Here is a 15,098-nt window from a genome sequence, read left to right as displayed (position 1 = left end):
ATTAAGGATTAATGGATTAACCATAATTCCTGTAAATATGCATGAAATTGTTCTGTTAAAAATGCATAAAAACGTGCATTCAAAACTAGTAGTTAAAAGAAAAAAAAAACATGAAATCCTGATCTGGCAACCCGCTCCCCTACTCAGATTTTACAGGCCATGTCAGTTTAAGGGTTCATTCGGGCGTTGGCAGCGTTTACTTTCCAAAATGGATGTCAGAAAATGGCTCAAAGCTCTACCTGCCCCATCCAGAACAGGACAGAGTTCAGAATTTACTGGATCTATTCATGAACACTCAGAACCACCGATGCATGCCAAAGCTACAGCGTCTGGATCTACAACAGCAAATGAAGTCAGTGACACTGCTGGTCTCGCTATGCTACTCGATCCAGCTAATTCAGCTAATGACATCAGCTACCCTCCAGCTTCACTAGCTAGCAGGAGCACATCAGGTTCCAGCAGCACTACATTTGGACCAGACCCTCCACTGCAAACTCCACCAGAGGATTTTAGTAGAGAAAAGCCTGACCAGGTGAAAGAGGACAAGTATCTAAGCCTCATTTTTAGTGGGAAAATGCTCTTTTGTAAGTGACTGGTGGCGCAGAAGAGACTGACTGGAGTACACAGTAAAAGCAGATGCAGTTTCTGTTTCCCTTGTGGGAAATTCAGATAATTGTGTGCAAACACTGATTAAACCTTTATAATGAAGGGACATTGCAGCTGGAAGCATGCTGTTGAATATAACCAAGGCTTTCATAAACATGCAAGCTCTAAAGAGCATCTGACATGCGAGGCCGTTCGGAGGGAACAAGAGAAACGCTCTGAGACAGACACAGAAATTTCCATAAATTGATTAACACAGAGCAGCCTTGCTAGTACATGGCATCCATAATTGATATTTTACAACTTCAAATATAACACTGCCATCTAGACCCAAGCAAAAATCAGTGCCCTCCTAGTGGAAAAAAAAAAGTTCCTCCACTGATTGACATCTGACGCTGGCTTTGCACCGCCCTCTTGTCGCTCTCTGTTAGTCATGTGACACATAGTATGGAGCTCAAACAGCAGTCTTGCCTGAGAACTAAGGTCACTTCATACTGTTCTTTTCTGAAATCCCAATCATTTTTAATCCCAATGAATTTACAAAAGAAAAGAACAAAGCATACACAATTTGATACTATGTGTAAATTGAAAATTCTTGCAAGCCATACAAAAATGAGGTAAAATGTGAAATATGTTATCTGACAATTACCTTATACTCTTCTGCAGCCTCTTGAACTGGTCGCATTTTGTGGTTTTCATGGTTTATTGAAGTTTGGCAGACAAGGCAGACGGGTATTTGATCCTCCAAACAGAAGAGTTTGAGTTTCTCACTGTGTAGACTGCAGAGCACTTCAGATCCTGCTTTAGCTCTCTGACTTCTCTCCTTTAAGAACGCCTCACAGGCATTCCTCAGAGACAGATTAAGGGGAGGTAGTTCCTTCGAAGATCTTCTCCTGCACACTGGGCACTCCCGAGATCCCTTCTGTTCCCAGTACTGCTGCAGACAGGCCTTACAGAAGCTGTGACTGCAACTCAGGACAACAGGATACCTGAAGATTATAGTGCACACAGGACAGGAGAACTCCTCTTCCATGAGAGAAGATCCAGACGCCATTCTGTCTCGGTCTGTTCTGAGCTCAGTAATGATTTCTGCTAAATCCAGTAGCTTAAGTTTCAGTGCTCACTGCTGTCACTCAAACGGCAGGTAAAAAAGCCTCTTTAACCTCCTCTCATATCTGTTCTTCTCAGTTTCACTTCTCACTTGTTTTTCCCTCCAATACATTTTTTTCTGAAATTCATTCATTTCTGGAAAACATACGTTAGAATCATATTAAATACGTCCCTGTTGTAACTTAAGCGTCCACCAGCGAGAAATTGTACTTCCCTCTTCCTGTTAGACACACCTGATTATCAAACAGCACTTCCTGCAGGGGGCAGCATTGTACCACTGAGGTTTGATTGGCTGATCTGCCAGCAGTTTTACACCAGCCCTGTTCTTCAGGTTCTGTCAGTTCTCTCTCATGTGTGCTAATCCAAATAAAATCTAATTCCCCAGCTAATCTCAAGCATGCATCCTCTCCTACAAACATTATTGAAACACAAATCCAGAGTCTGAGTCACAAACTATGATGCAAATACACAGAATAAGGAATAAGCACATACATCATGAAAGCATGACATACACAAAGAATAAGAAGATGTACTGATGAAAGGATGTGTATTGGCAGGGGGAAATGCCGTGTTTTTAGTGTGTGCTGACAAGCAAAATGAGCAACATGTTTTCTAAATTTGATTGTGGCTGTGAAGGGAGTAAGAAATTGTATTCTTATTTTTCCATTTTCACTGGCAGTCGTGTCAGATATGTTTTAATATTTTGATATTGGTTTGATGTTTGATATTTTTAATTTATTTTTTTATTTCACGCCATGCTTATCACTTATCAAATTAATATGTCTAATATCTTTAAATAAGTAAACATTAATTAAATTGAGACGTAAATTATCGGATTAATAGTTTGTAGTCCTCCTCAGTAGCTTCCAGAGAAATTCTGAAAACAGCCGTTAGTTGACCACCCGAACACGCTTGTCCAAAACTGAGGGAGACCGGCTTCATGTCATCGATAACAAATACGGTAACAACGCCTCAGCACAGCTTCAGTCGCCCTCTAGTGGAAAGAGTGAGTATGACCACAGACATTTCCCTCACTCTCAGACTAGAGCTTGAAACAGGCCCAAAAACTTCAGCCTGACCCTACATGAGCCCGCATTCTATTCAGCCTGAGTCTGACCAGAGCCCGCGTGTTGCAATGTTTTGGAAGCTGAACCTGGTTTGACCCTGATTTTTAATAAGTGCATCAGTGCAGTAGACACGCCGTGGTTTGGGGTATCGCTGAAGTTCTGTTCAGAAAAGGTGTGATTGATGTCTGGTTCAGATCAGTTGATGGTGCACAGCGGCAGGCTTGTGCATTATACTGTCATAACGCTGATGCTCCTGTTTCACGGCTCCCATACTTAAGCAGGGCATCACAGAATTCACATTTTACGAACCCCACGCTTTCGTCTGCAGCTCGATCAAAAACTGTGTAAAAGTTTGTCCAGACCTGGGATTCTCCATTCGATGGCTGCTGCTTCACTTCATTCTCCCCTGACTAAAACTTCTTTCTCCCCGGCTCTGAGGCATCCATTCTGTCACTCACAGAGCTCAGCTTAGACTCGCTGGCCTACAACTGCCATCCAGCTCACACAGCGCTCTGTGCTCAAAATATAAAGGCCCAGCTACAAAGAGCAAAACCCCAACCAGACCAATAGAAACAGGCAGAATTAAGACTCGAACCGTCCCAAAGCCTTGGGTACTGGTCTGGTTTTATCGGGCTCAGGTGAAAATGTCAAACTCACTCTCAGAACTCATTGCACTTGCAGGGTAGTTAGCTAATCAGTATATCAGATCAGCTCATGTGAGTTTGAACTGAACCCAAACCCAGCGTATGAGTGGCGTGTTTGCCTCTGTCTGTGTTCATACTGCCCTAGAGGAGGAGACTTACCTCATCACACACCTGGGAGACACACTGGTGACGGGTCAGAAAAAGAGCAGCACTCTGGAGTGATTCCACTGGTGCGTTTATTACACCTCAACTGATTACACACAAACCCACATACTTACACCACCACCGTACAGCACAGTTATTACTCAGTGATAACATTGGGAAGTTATGTGAAAAGAAATTAGACACTTCTCATGGAAACACTACAGAACGTTTCAAATAAAATAATATTTTGTTGATGCTGTTTGACCGGCAAATATTTTAATGAATCCTGCTCAGATGTGATGGAATGCAGTTCTTTTAACCTGATTTTTACTGCAACATCATGAGATTTCAAAGTTACATTCATCATGAACTGCTGCAGAAATGGATCTATATTTTGTAAATGATTCAATAAATATGGTAAAAGATATTATCTGCAAATACACTCATTAATCTTGTAACAGTTAAAGAAGCAGTCTGTTCACCTGATCCTTGCCCACAAACCACAGCACTATTCCACTCTTACCGACACCTTCAGAGGACAGATCTGCAGAGAACCAGGACGGAAGAATGGAAACACTCTCTCAGTGAAGGAGTGTTTAAAAGTGTAGAGAGGAGTGTTGTCACTGGGGTCAGAGAATGACACCTCCCCCCTGTCCCAGTCCAGCTGCACTCTGACCCTCTGGGGTTCCCTCTGCACAGTGAGGACTGTATGTGGGGAGGTCAGGGCTTTGTATTTCCCATTGAACAGCCGTATACCCCACACTCCTCCTGCTGGGCTCCAATCCACAGCCCCTTTCCTTTTGATGGACTCTTTAGCCACACCCACAGCCCAGTAACCTCCATCCCCCACTTCTACATCCCAGCAGTGTCTCCCTGAGCTGAATCCCTCAGAGCCCAGCACACACAACACCATATAAAATCTCTCTGGATTATCAGGAACCTGCTGTCTCTCACCACTGCGTCTCACACTGGTCAGATCCTCAGACAGTGAGAGGAGGGGATGTGCTGTGTTTGGGTCCAGAGTCACAGGAGCTGAAGGGACAGAGAATGAGACGTCAGCACTGATCTGCACAAAGAGAAACCGTCAAATACAATGGGCTCATAATGACATAAACTACCATTATAGTCTGAGACACATGTGGGAGAGAAGCACCAGAACTAAAAGCTAATAATATATTTATAACTTCCAACTTGCATAATCATTGTAAGAGGGTGCCAAGCCTGTTCTTCACCTAAAATACATTATCACTCTTAAAGCAGTATTTTATTATGAGAATCAGTGAGATTAAGGACTGGTGCTCAGTCTCTTCACTCCACGGCTCTTACACAGACAGGACCAATATGACTCTGACTGGCTTTATCAGCTTGTGGAAAGGATGCTGAAGATTCCCCCTGTACAGTGACAATGTGGAGCTCCCTGCCCCCAGTACTCACTGTATTGAACAGTCCCCAGCATCTTCTCCCACACTCTGTACTTCAGATTGCCCAGGTGCTTGGCCACATCAATCAGCGCTCCTGAGACCTTCTCTGGATCCGCCAGTGTGCACTGGGCTCTGCAATAATATTCAGGAGTCACTTGTACTGTGGGCGTGGCTTCATTACCATAGAAGATCATCAGTAGCAACATCAGATCTTCATTCTATAATAAAATGGCTCCATCCCTCCCAGCGTTCTGCCACACAGCCCCACTGGCTGCCAGATATGAAGCAGCCCGACCCCACTGAGGGACACACTAACAGGAGCATGCGGGGAAAAGTACATTTTTTACCCATTATTTGTATGATGATTATAATGAAGATTATCATTATAATTAACATGATACACAGACAATCATTGCATAATTAAATCAGATAACTAATTTAGGTATGAATGTAACATTCTTTTTATAATTGGTCCCATTTCACTCATTATTCATGAAATGCTACAGTACTAGTGATCTACCCGTCATATTTATACTGAAGAGAGGAAGGAAGAGAGGTTTAAAAGATTGAATTGAGAATAAGGCAGGAGTTTACATACCGTTTCTCCACGTCTTTGTAGCTCTGAAATAAGTGAATAAGAGTTTCACTATAATCAATACGCAGACTATTAAAACTGTATCAATGCAATACGTTCCAATATGAGTACACACCTGGGCAAAAAAAATTGTCCAAGCCCAAAATGGCAAAATATTAAGCTTTTAATGCTCTTAACAACAAATCATTGGTCAGGAAATTATTAAGAATTAAACAAATGCACTCCTGAGACCTACTGTGCCACCATTTGCTCATTTACTTTTGCTGCAGTGAACTGTTTGGGGAAAAGCTAGAAACAGGGAAATTCACTTATATAGTCTTCTTGTACGCAAAGGTAAAATCATAATAATGATTAAAATGTTTGATGTAAAATTCAAACCAACACATGTCTGCGTGTACAAAATTTTCCAAAAATATCTACTGGGATGTTTTATTTCTTAAAAGATTAGTCATTCTTTGGTTATCTGCCACACCTGATGCAGCCCATCAAGGGCCTGATAACAAGCTCTTAAATGGAACCAGGATTGATAGAGCAGAGAGAGATCTACAGTATGCAGTGTTGTGAGATCCACATTAAAGGAGCGAAATAATCTGCTCCAAAAAAAGCAAAATATCATGCAGAGGTTGCTGTCAGAAACCGCATAACTGGTCTTCGTCAGGCTGTAGATATTCTGAAATTTACAAGACCCTAAAGGCAAAGGTAACCCCTATTTATCTATCAGCTATTAAGAGAATAGGTCAACACTTTGAAACAACAGGTAATGTTGCCAGAAAGAAAGAATCTGGAAGGCCAAAGCCTCATCATGCAGGGATGACCACCTGCTGAAATTTACAGTTCTCAAACACAGGAAAAAAGCTTCCAAAAACTGACTGCAGAATTCAAGACCTCAGAAAACATTTTTTCAACTACTCATCAACTGTTTGAAGCCATCAACACTGAATGAAACAACATTGACTCTTCTTTCTGTAAAAAGCTGTCCGCAAATTTACCCACAAGGCTTAAACGTTTAAAGAAATCAAAGGAAAAGCTATCCCATAAGTTACTTTATCTATTTGTTTAATTCTTGCTAATTTCCTGACCAATGAGTGGTTGTTTAGACCATTAAAAGCTTAATAGTTTGCCTTTTTGGGCTTGGCCCATTTCTTTTTGCCAAGGAGTGTATATTGATAAACATGTTTTACGTGTGAATATGACACATGACTTACCTGCAGGAATGAGACGTCTTCAGATCCCAGCTCCTGTTCTATGGCTCTGATTTGTTCTGAAAGGGATGATATCTCTTCTGTTATCTTCTTAATTTTCTTCTTCATCATCTGACTCTTCTGCTTCTCTTCCTCCCTCAGTGCAGCAATCCTAGCTGCCTCTTCAACTTTTAGGAACTGCTTAAGTTTCTCAAACTCCATCTTTATCTGTCTCTCTGTGTGCTGGGCCTGGTTCTGGAATAAACATTATTCATCATCATTTCAGCACAATCCAGCGCTGCATTTTCAACACTGTGATTTAAAGGCCTCAGTACAGTACCTTAATGTGCTCTGCTGTTTGATCACAGTCTAGTTTCACTGCATTAAAGGCGTTTAGCTTCTCCTGCAGTGGAGCCAGTGCAGTCCTGAGTTTCTCCTGGAAAGAAATTGCACTCTTTACAAAAGATACAGTCAAACAGTAAACTTCACTGCCTACACAGACAGCACAAGAGCCCCTGTTCAGACAGAGGGGAGCCAGAATAGAGACTTGGGTCATAGCTTGTGTAAATGTAATGTGTTCACTGAGACACATTTCAGTGCATTGCCTCTGTGACAGCTCATGCCATATAAACGGGTATGACAGTAGAGAATTTAAACACTCATGTTCTGTTCTTATTGGCAAAATCATTCATTGCAATAGTTTTAAAATGAATAAGTTTAATGTGCTGTATTTTTAGAGTTACATTTGACACATTAACAGTGATCTGCCCTCTAAGGCCACATTGTGTCAGACGCATATATCACAGCCATGAACTTTGACCCCTACTGTCCCATGCTGAGCACTGCTCCCTAGCACAGCTCTGAGAATGTCTCCACACCCCTGCCCCTCCCTCCTGTCTCTCTGTCAGTCATGTGACATGGCCTGATAACTAAAATGGCTGCTTTTTGGATCATTATAACCCTTTGGAAATACAGTAACTTCTTCATTAGTAATTCAAAATAATTATTAATTCAATGTTAATTATATTTCTGACACAAAACCTTTTTTGTGTGTTCAATTCAGCTGTTTGATAAGCTTCACCAAGTGTTCAGTAGACCACAGCACAACAAGCCAAATCTTTTAATCACCAATAATTTACAAGCAAATTAATTCTGTTTACAAGCAAAGAAAAATCAAATGTTAAAAGTCTAAATTATCTTAAGAAAATCAGTTACCTTATACTCTTCTGCAGCCTCCTGAACTGGTAGCAGTTTGTGGTTTTCATGTTTTCTTGAAGTTTGACAGACAAGGCAGACAGGTATTTGATCCACTAAACAGAAGAGTTTGAGTTTCTCACTGTGCAGACTGCAGAGCACTTCAGATCCTGCTTTAGCTCTCTGACTTCTCTCCTTTAAGAACACCTCACAGGTATTCCTCAGAGACAGGCTGAGAGGAGGGTGATCCTTAGAAGATCTTCTCCTGCAAACTGGGCACTCCTGAGATCCCTTCTGTTCCCTGTACTGCTGCAGACAGGCCTTACAGAAGCTGTGACTGCAACTCAGGACAACAGGATCCCTGAAGATTTCAGAGCACACAGGACAGGAGAGCTCCTCTTCCAGGGGAGAAGATCCAGACGCCATTCTGTCTCTGTCTGTTCTGAGCTTAGTAATGATTTCTGTTAAATCTGTAGTTTAGTTTCACTTTTACTTACTGCTGTCACAACAAACTGCAGCTAAGGAATGTCTTTAAAATTAGACTCAAATCTCTCTTCGTCTTCATCTTTTTTGTCTGTCTATGTTATCAGACAATCATGTATTTCTGAAAAATATAGATAGAAATCGTAGTAAAAGGTCCCTGATTTAACTAAAGCTTCCACCTGTGAGAAACTATACTTCCTTATTCCTGTTAGACACACCTGATCAGAGACAGCACTTCCTGCAGGGGGCAGCATTGTACCACTGAGGTTTGATTGGCTGATCTGCCAGCAGTTCTACACCAGCCCGGTTCTTACTGGTTCAGTCAGCTCTCTGACGTGTGAGTCCAAATGGAATCTTATTCGCCAGCTAATGGCAAGCACACGCCCTCCCTTAGAAACATGATTCAAACAAAGATCCAGAGTTTGTGTCCACAATCCATTCCTCTTTATAATATCCTGACTCAAAGCAAAGAGAGAGTTGTGCTGTAAAACAGGTGATCTAGAGCACTGATGAAAGCACGTGACTGAAACGTTTGCTGCTGCGCTGGACAGTCGACGCCTCTTGTACTTTTGCATCTTTGGCCGAGCAAATCCCATACAAATCATACAAAGAAGAAAAGATTAACTTTTACAGAAACAATACACAGAAAGCCACTTCTTAAAGCGGCTCACTTGTCAATGTAAATTTCAGCATTGGGGTGGAAAAAGCTACGTCCTAACTGGTTTAAATCAAGACAAATCACGCCTTCCTCGCACGATGGCACGATTGGGTTGAAACGGTTTTTGCTATTTCTTGCACCCCAGCAAATGGACACTGATGATTTCTTTCGCAGGCCTTGACAGTTTTGCAGCAGAAGTTGCAGCAGTTTGGTGTAGGATTTTAGCTCCATCATACAGCTGCATATATGGACATTTCAGGTGATGATTCGCAGACAGTTTAAGCCTAATTCTGTTTGTAAGTACTTCAGTTAATGATGTTGTCTGTCTCAACAATACTCTTAATTGCATAAACCCAAACAACCCCACTGCTTGGAGTAGCAGGTGAGGCAGGAGCCCTAGTGCTCTCTTGCTCCACACACCTGGTAGAGCCAGGGCTTCACCCAACACCTCAGCACAGCTTCAGTCGCCCTCTTGTGGACAGAGTGAGTATGACCACAGATATTTCTCTGATTCCCAGACTAGAGCTTGAAACGGGCCCAAAAACTTCAGCGTGACCCTCCATGAGCCCGCATTCTATTCAGCCTGAGTCTGACCTGAGCCCGCGTGTTGCAGCGTTTTGGAAGCTGAATTTGGTTTGACCCTGACTTTTAATAAGTGCATCAGTGCAGTAGACACGCCGTGGTTTGGGGTATCGCTGATGTTCTGTTCAGAAAAGGTGTGATTGATGTCTGGATGAGATCAGTTGATGGTGCACAGCGGCAGGCTTGTGCATTATACTGTCATAACGCTGATGCTCCTGTTTCACGGCTCCCATACTTAAGCAGGGCATCACAGAATTCATATTTTACGAATGTGGAAGTATGGGTTTTCTTCATTCTTTTAATGTTTTTACATTTCTTCTTATTAAAGATTGTACTGATCAAGAATATATTTAAATGTATGTGATTATGGGATGATCTCTGAAGATCTCTGAACTATATCTAGTAAATGCATAGATTATATTCTATTAAAATGAATGAATGAAAATCAAAGTAATCAGGGCAACAGTAATGCTATAAACATAGTTTGTTAGAACATGGTGGTGTGTATATGAGTCAATATTTCAGTTGGATTACAGCATGTAGTGAATGCATGTAAAGTGCATGTACTTTGGAACTGGAAGATGGAACAAGTGTTAACCATGAGGACAAATACTTGTTATTCAAGTCATGCATATACATTTCTCTGTAAGTGTGTGTAGTGAAATATCTGTCATTGATTAAAATGGAAGATTATATAATAGTTATTGGTAAACTAACTGATGAAACATAAGTTTGACCTAGGCTGGGATTGGTTATTTTAAAGGGAAGATACATCAGGGTCTCGCATCAAATTTAAAACATTGGTCCTAGCATACCAGGCAGTCAAGGGATCAGCCCCAGCATACCTCCACAAGATATTCAAACCCTACATGCCAGCCAGATCCCTCCGTTCTGCTACCTCAGGACGCCTAGCACCTCCCCCTCTTCGCACCTGCACTTCCAGAACACGTCTCCTGTCTGTTCTGGCCCCACGATGGTGGAATGACCTCCCTGTGGAGGTCAGAACAGCTGAGACACTGACCCATTTCAAACAACGACTGAAGACTCACCTCTTCAGGCTGCACCTCTCCCCATCCCTCCCTACCCCCCTGTAAATGACTAAGCTTAGGGTTGTAACTAGGCAGCTGTTTCGTAGGTGACTTAGGTGCATTAACTGTCTTAACGACTACTTGTATTTTTTCCATAGACTGCATTGTTGCCGTTCTCGTTGTGTTCGTGTTAATCAGTTTAACCTTCAGGGTCCAAGTTGAACTATGCGGTTGTTCCCTGCACTTGGACCGGTACTTCTCTCTAGGGATTTTGTCATACTTGTTCTTGGTTATCGTTATACACTTTGTTGTACGTCGCTCTGGATAAGAGCGTCTGCCAAATGCCTGTAATGTAATGTAATGTAATGTAGGAGGAGATCTGGTTGTATAAAAAGGATGTAAGACATAATGCGAAGAAGCTCTCTGTGTATCTTTATGGTACTGGAGACCTCCCGTAGGCCTACGTACATGAAAAGGATTATTGATTCAAGAGAATAAAAAGGTTATTAGAAGAAATCATAATTTCTAGTCTTTATTCTTGCATCACCGACTCACCCACCGAACCTAAGAAGGGGTTGTCCTCCACACGAACCCCACGCTTTCGTCTGCAGCTTGATCATAAACCCGTGTAAAAGTTTGTCTAGACCTGGGATTCTCCATTTGATGGCTGCTGCCTCACTTCATTCTCCCCTGACTATAACTTCCTTCTCCCCGGCTCTGAGGCGTCCATTCTGTCACTCACAGAGCTCAGCTTAGACTCGCTGTCCTACAACTGCCATCCAGCTCACACAGCGCTCTGTGCTCAAAATATAAAGGCCCAGCTACAAAGAGCAAAACCCCAACCAGCCCAATAGAAACAGGCAGAATTAGGACCCAAACTGACCCAAACTCTCGGGTACTGGTCCAGTTTTATCGAGCTCAGGTGAAAATCACAAACTCAATCTCAGAGTTCATAGCACAAGCAGGATACTTAGCTAATCAGTATGTCTTAGCTGATCTCAGATCAGCTCATGTGAGTTTGAACTGAACCCAAACCCAGCTTATAAGGGGCGTGTTTGCCTCTGTCTGTGTCTATACTGCACTGGAGAGACACACTGGTGACAGGTCAGGAAAAGAGCAGCACTCTGGAGTGATTCCACTGGTGCATTTATTACAATTCAACTGATTACACACAAGCCAATGCATAACTGCAACATTGATATCATGCGGTTACAAAGATACATTTATCATGTACTGCTGCAGACATGGATCTTTATTGTTTAAATGATTAAATAAAATATTGCAAAATACATTTTTATCTGCAAATATACTCTTGTCAAAGTGAAAGACGCAGTCTGTTCACCTGATCCATGCCCACAAACCACAGCACTATTCCACTCGTACAGACACCTTCAGTGGACAGATCTGCAGAGAACCAGGACAGAAGAATGGAAACACTCTCTCAGTGAAGGAGTGTTTAAAAGTGTAGAGAGGAGTGTTGTCACTGGGGTCAGAGAATGACACCTCCCCCCTGTCCCAGTCCAGCCGCACTCTGACCCTCTGGAGTCTCCCCTGCACAGTGAAGGGTGTAGTTGGGGAGGTCAGGGCTGCGTATTTCCCATTGATCAGCCCTATACTCCACACTCCTCCTGCTGGGCTCAGATCCACAAACCCTTTCCTGCTGATGGACTCTTTAGCCACACCCACCTCCCAGTTCCAATCCCCCACTTCTACATCCCAGCAGTGTCTCCCTGAGCTGAATCCCTCAGAGCCCAGCACACACTGCCCCTTATCAAATCTCTCTGGATTATCAGGAACCTGCTGAATCTCACCACTGCGTTTCACACTGGTCAGATCCTCAGACAGTGAGAGGATGGGATGTGCTGTGTTTGGGTCCAGAGTCACAGGAGCTGAAGGGACAGAGAACGAGACGTCAGCACTGATCTGCACAAAGGGAAACCATCAAAAACATTGGGCTCCTTATGATATAAACTGGGTTTCACAAAAACAACCATTATAGCCTCAGATACATGTGAGAGAGAAGCACCAGAACTAAAAGCTAATAATATATTAATAACTATGTTGCATAATCATTGTAAGAGGGTGCCATGCTTGTTCTTTGCCTAAAATACATTATCACTCTTAAAGCAGAATTTTATTATGAGAATCAGTGAGATTAAGGACTGGTGCTCAGTCTCTTCACTCCAGGGCTCTTACACAGACAGGACCAATATGACTCTGACTGGCTTCATCAGCTTGTGGAAAGGATGCTGAAGATTCTCCCAGTACAGTGACAATGTGGAGCTCCCTGCCCCCAGTACTCACTGTATTGAACAGTCCCCAGCATCTTCTCCCACACTCTGTACTTAAGATTGCGCAGGTGCTTGGCCACATCAATCAGCGCTCCTGAGACCTTCTCTGGATCCGCCAGTGTGCACTGGGCTCTGCAATAATATTCAGGGGTCACTTGTGCTGTGGGCATGGCTTCATTACCATAGAAATTTATCAACAGCAACATCAGACCTTCATTCTATAAGAAAATGGCTCCATCCCTTCTAGAGTTCTGCCACACAGGCTCACTGGCTGCCAGATATGAAGCAGCCCGACCCCACTGAGGGACACACACTCACAGGAGCATGCGGGGAAAAGCACATTTTTTACCCATTATTTGTATGATGATTATAATGATGTTTATCATTATAATTAACATGATACACAGACAATCAATGTATAATTAAATCAGATAACTCATTTAGGTATGAATGTAACATTCTTTTTATAATTTTTCCATCTGGTCCCATTTCACTCATTATTCATGAAATGCTACAGTTCTAGTGATCTACCCCTCATATTTATACTGAAGAGAGGAAGGAAGAGAGGACTAAAAGATTGAGTCGAGAATAAGGCAGGAGTTTACATACCGTTTCTCCACGTCTTTGTAGCTCTGAAATAAGTGAATAAGAGTTTATCACTATAATCAATACACAGACTATTAAAACTGTATCAATGCAATATGTTCCAATATGAGTACACACCTGGGCAAAAAAATTGGCCAAGCCCAAAATGGCAAAATATTAAGCTTTTAATGCTCTTAACAACAAATTGGTCAGGAAATTATCAAGAATTAAACAAATGCACTCCTGAGACCTCCTGTGCCACCATTTGCTCGTTTACTTTTGCTGCAGTGAACTGTTTGAGGAAAAGCTAGAAACAGGGAAATTCACTTATATAGTCTTCTTGTACGCAAAGGTAAAATCATGATAATGATTTAAATTTTTGATGTAAAATTCAAACTAACACATGTCTGCATGTACAAAATTTTCCAAAAATATCTTCTGGGATGTTTTTTTTCTTAAAAGATTAGTCATTATTTGGTTATCTGCCACACCTGATGCAGCCCATCAAGGGCCTGATAACAAGCTCTTAAATGGAACCAGGATTGATAGAGCAGGGAGAGATCTACAGTATGCAGTGTTGTTAGTCCCACGGTAAAGGAGCAAGATAAACTGCTCCAGAAAAAGCAAAATATCATGCAAAGGTTGCTGTCAGAAACCGCATAGCTGGTTTTTGTCAGGCCAACTGTAGCTATTCTGAAATTTACAAGACCTTAAAGGCAGAGGTAATCCCTATTTCTCTATCAGCTATTAAGAGAATAGGTCAACACTTTGAAACAACAGGTAATGTTGCCAGAAAGAATGAATCTGGAAGGCCCAAAGCCTCATCATGCAGGGACGGCCACCTGCTGAAATTTACAGTTCTCAAAGACAGGAAAAAAGCTTACAAAACCTGACAGCAGAATTCAAGACCTCAGAAAACAAACTAGCCGGGGAACATTTTTCAACTACTCATCAACTGTTTGAAGTCATCAACATTAAATGAAACAACATTGACTCTTCTTTCTGTAAAAAGTTGTCCGCAAGTTTACCCACAAGGCTTAAACATTTAAAGAAATCAAAGGGAAAAGCTATCCCATACTAAGTTACTTTATCTATTTGTTTAATTCTTGCTAATTTCATGACCAATGAGTGGTTGTTAAGACCATTAAAAGCTTAATATTTTGCCATTTTGGGCTTGGCCCATTTTTATTCTTGCCAAGGAGTGTATATTGATAAACATGTTTTGTGTGTGAATATGACACATGACTTACCTGCAGGAATGAGATGTCTTCAGCTCCAAGCTCCTGTTCTATGGCTCTGATTTGTTCTGAAAGGGATGATATCTCTTCTGTCATCTTCTCAATCTTCTTCTTCATCATCTGACTCTTCTGCTGATCTTCCTCCCTCAGTGCAGCGATCCTGGCTGCCTCTTCATCTTTCAGGAACTGCTGAAGTTTCTCAAACTCCATCTTTATCTTTCTCTCTGTGTGCTGGGCCTGGCTCTGGAATAAACATTATTCAACATTTAAACAC

General features: G+C 42.0%; 3 protein-coding genes and 1 long non-coding RNA gene across 7 annotated transcripts in view; 1 reads left to right on the top strand and 3 right to left on the bottom strand.

Moving 5' to 3' along the window:
- LOC118228875 (tripartite motif-containing protein 35-like) overlaps positions 1-2,058 on the bottom strand; it is a 67,301-nt gene extending 65,243 nt beyond the window's left edge. Inside the window, exon 1 of one of the 3 annotated variants that reach the window (XM_035420421.1) lies at positions 1,253-2,058. In XM_035420421.1, the coding sequence (XP_035276312.1) occupies positions 1,253-1,657 (405 nt within the window). In that variant the 5' untranslated portion in view covers positions 1,658-2,058. The remainder of the gene's footprint in view (positions 1-1,252) is intronic. The other 2 variants (XM_035420424.1, XM_035420422.1) reach the window with 2 other exon arrangements.
- A 1,407-nt stretch (positions 2,059-3,465) lies between these two features.
- LOC118228970 lies at positions 3,466-11,997 on the top strand. The gene is made up of 2 exons (XR_004765587.1): positions 3,466-3,617; positions 11,815-11,997. It is a non-coding gene; the product is annotated as an uncharacterized LOC118228970 (long non-coding RNA).
- Positions 4,021-8,511, bottom strand: LOC118228951 (tripartite motif-containing protein 35-like). The gene is made up of 6 exons (XM_035420558.1): positions 7,981-8,511; positions 7,106-7,201; positions 6,790-7,020; positions 5,588-5,610; positions 5,003-5,121; positions 4,021-4,600 (listed from the first exon to the last, which is right to left on the bottom strand). The coding sequence occupies exons 1-6, from the start codon at positions 8,383-8,385 to the stop codon at positions 4,077-4,079; spliced, it is 1,398 nt and encodes a 465-aa protein (XP_035276449.1). The 5' UTR covers positions 8,386-8,511; the 3' UTR covers positions 4,021-4,076.
- The window catches only part of LOC118228888 (tripartite motif-containing protein 35-like), a 27,739-nt gene continuing 24,481 nt past the window's right edge, over positions 11,841-15,098 (bottom strand). Inside the window, exons 3-6 of one of the 2 annotated variants that reach the window (XM_035420448.1) lie at positions 14,837-15,067; positions 13,611-13,633; positions 13,015-13,133; positions 11,841-12,599 (exon numbers count right to left, since the gene is read on the bottom strand). In XM_035420448.1, coding sequence (XP_035276339.1) covers positions 12,079-12,599; positions 13,015-13,133; positions 13,611-13,633; positions 14,837-15,067 — 894 coding nt within the window. In that variant the 3' untranslated portion in view covers positions 11,841-12,078. The remainder of the gene's footprint in view (positions 12,600-13,014; positions 13,134-13,610; positions 13,634-14,836; positions 15,068-15,098) is intronic. The other variant, XM_035420447.1, reaches the window with a different exon arrangement.

This window comes from Anguilla anguilla, chromosome 6 (assembly GCF_013347855.1).
Source record: "Anguilla anguilla isolate fAngAng1 chromosome 6, fAngAng1.pri, whole genome shotgun sequence".
Classification (NCBI taxonomy): Eukaryota; Metazoa; Chordata; class Actinopteri; order Anguilliformes; family Anguillidae; genus Anguilla; species Anguilla anguilla.
The sequence above is the reverse complement of the archived record's forward strand: the minus strand, read 5'-3'. Positions and strand labels throughout refer to the sequence as shown.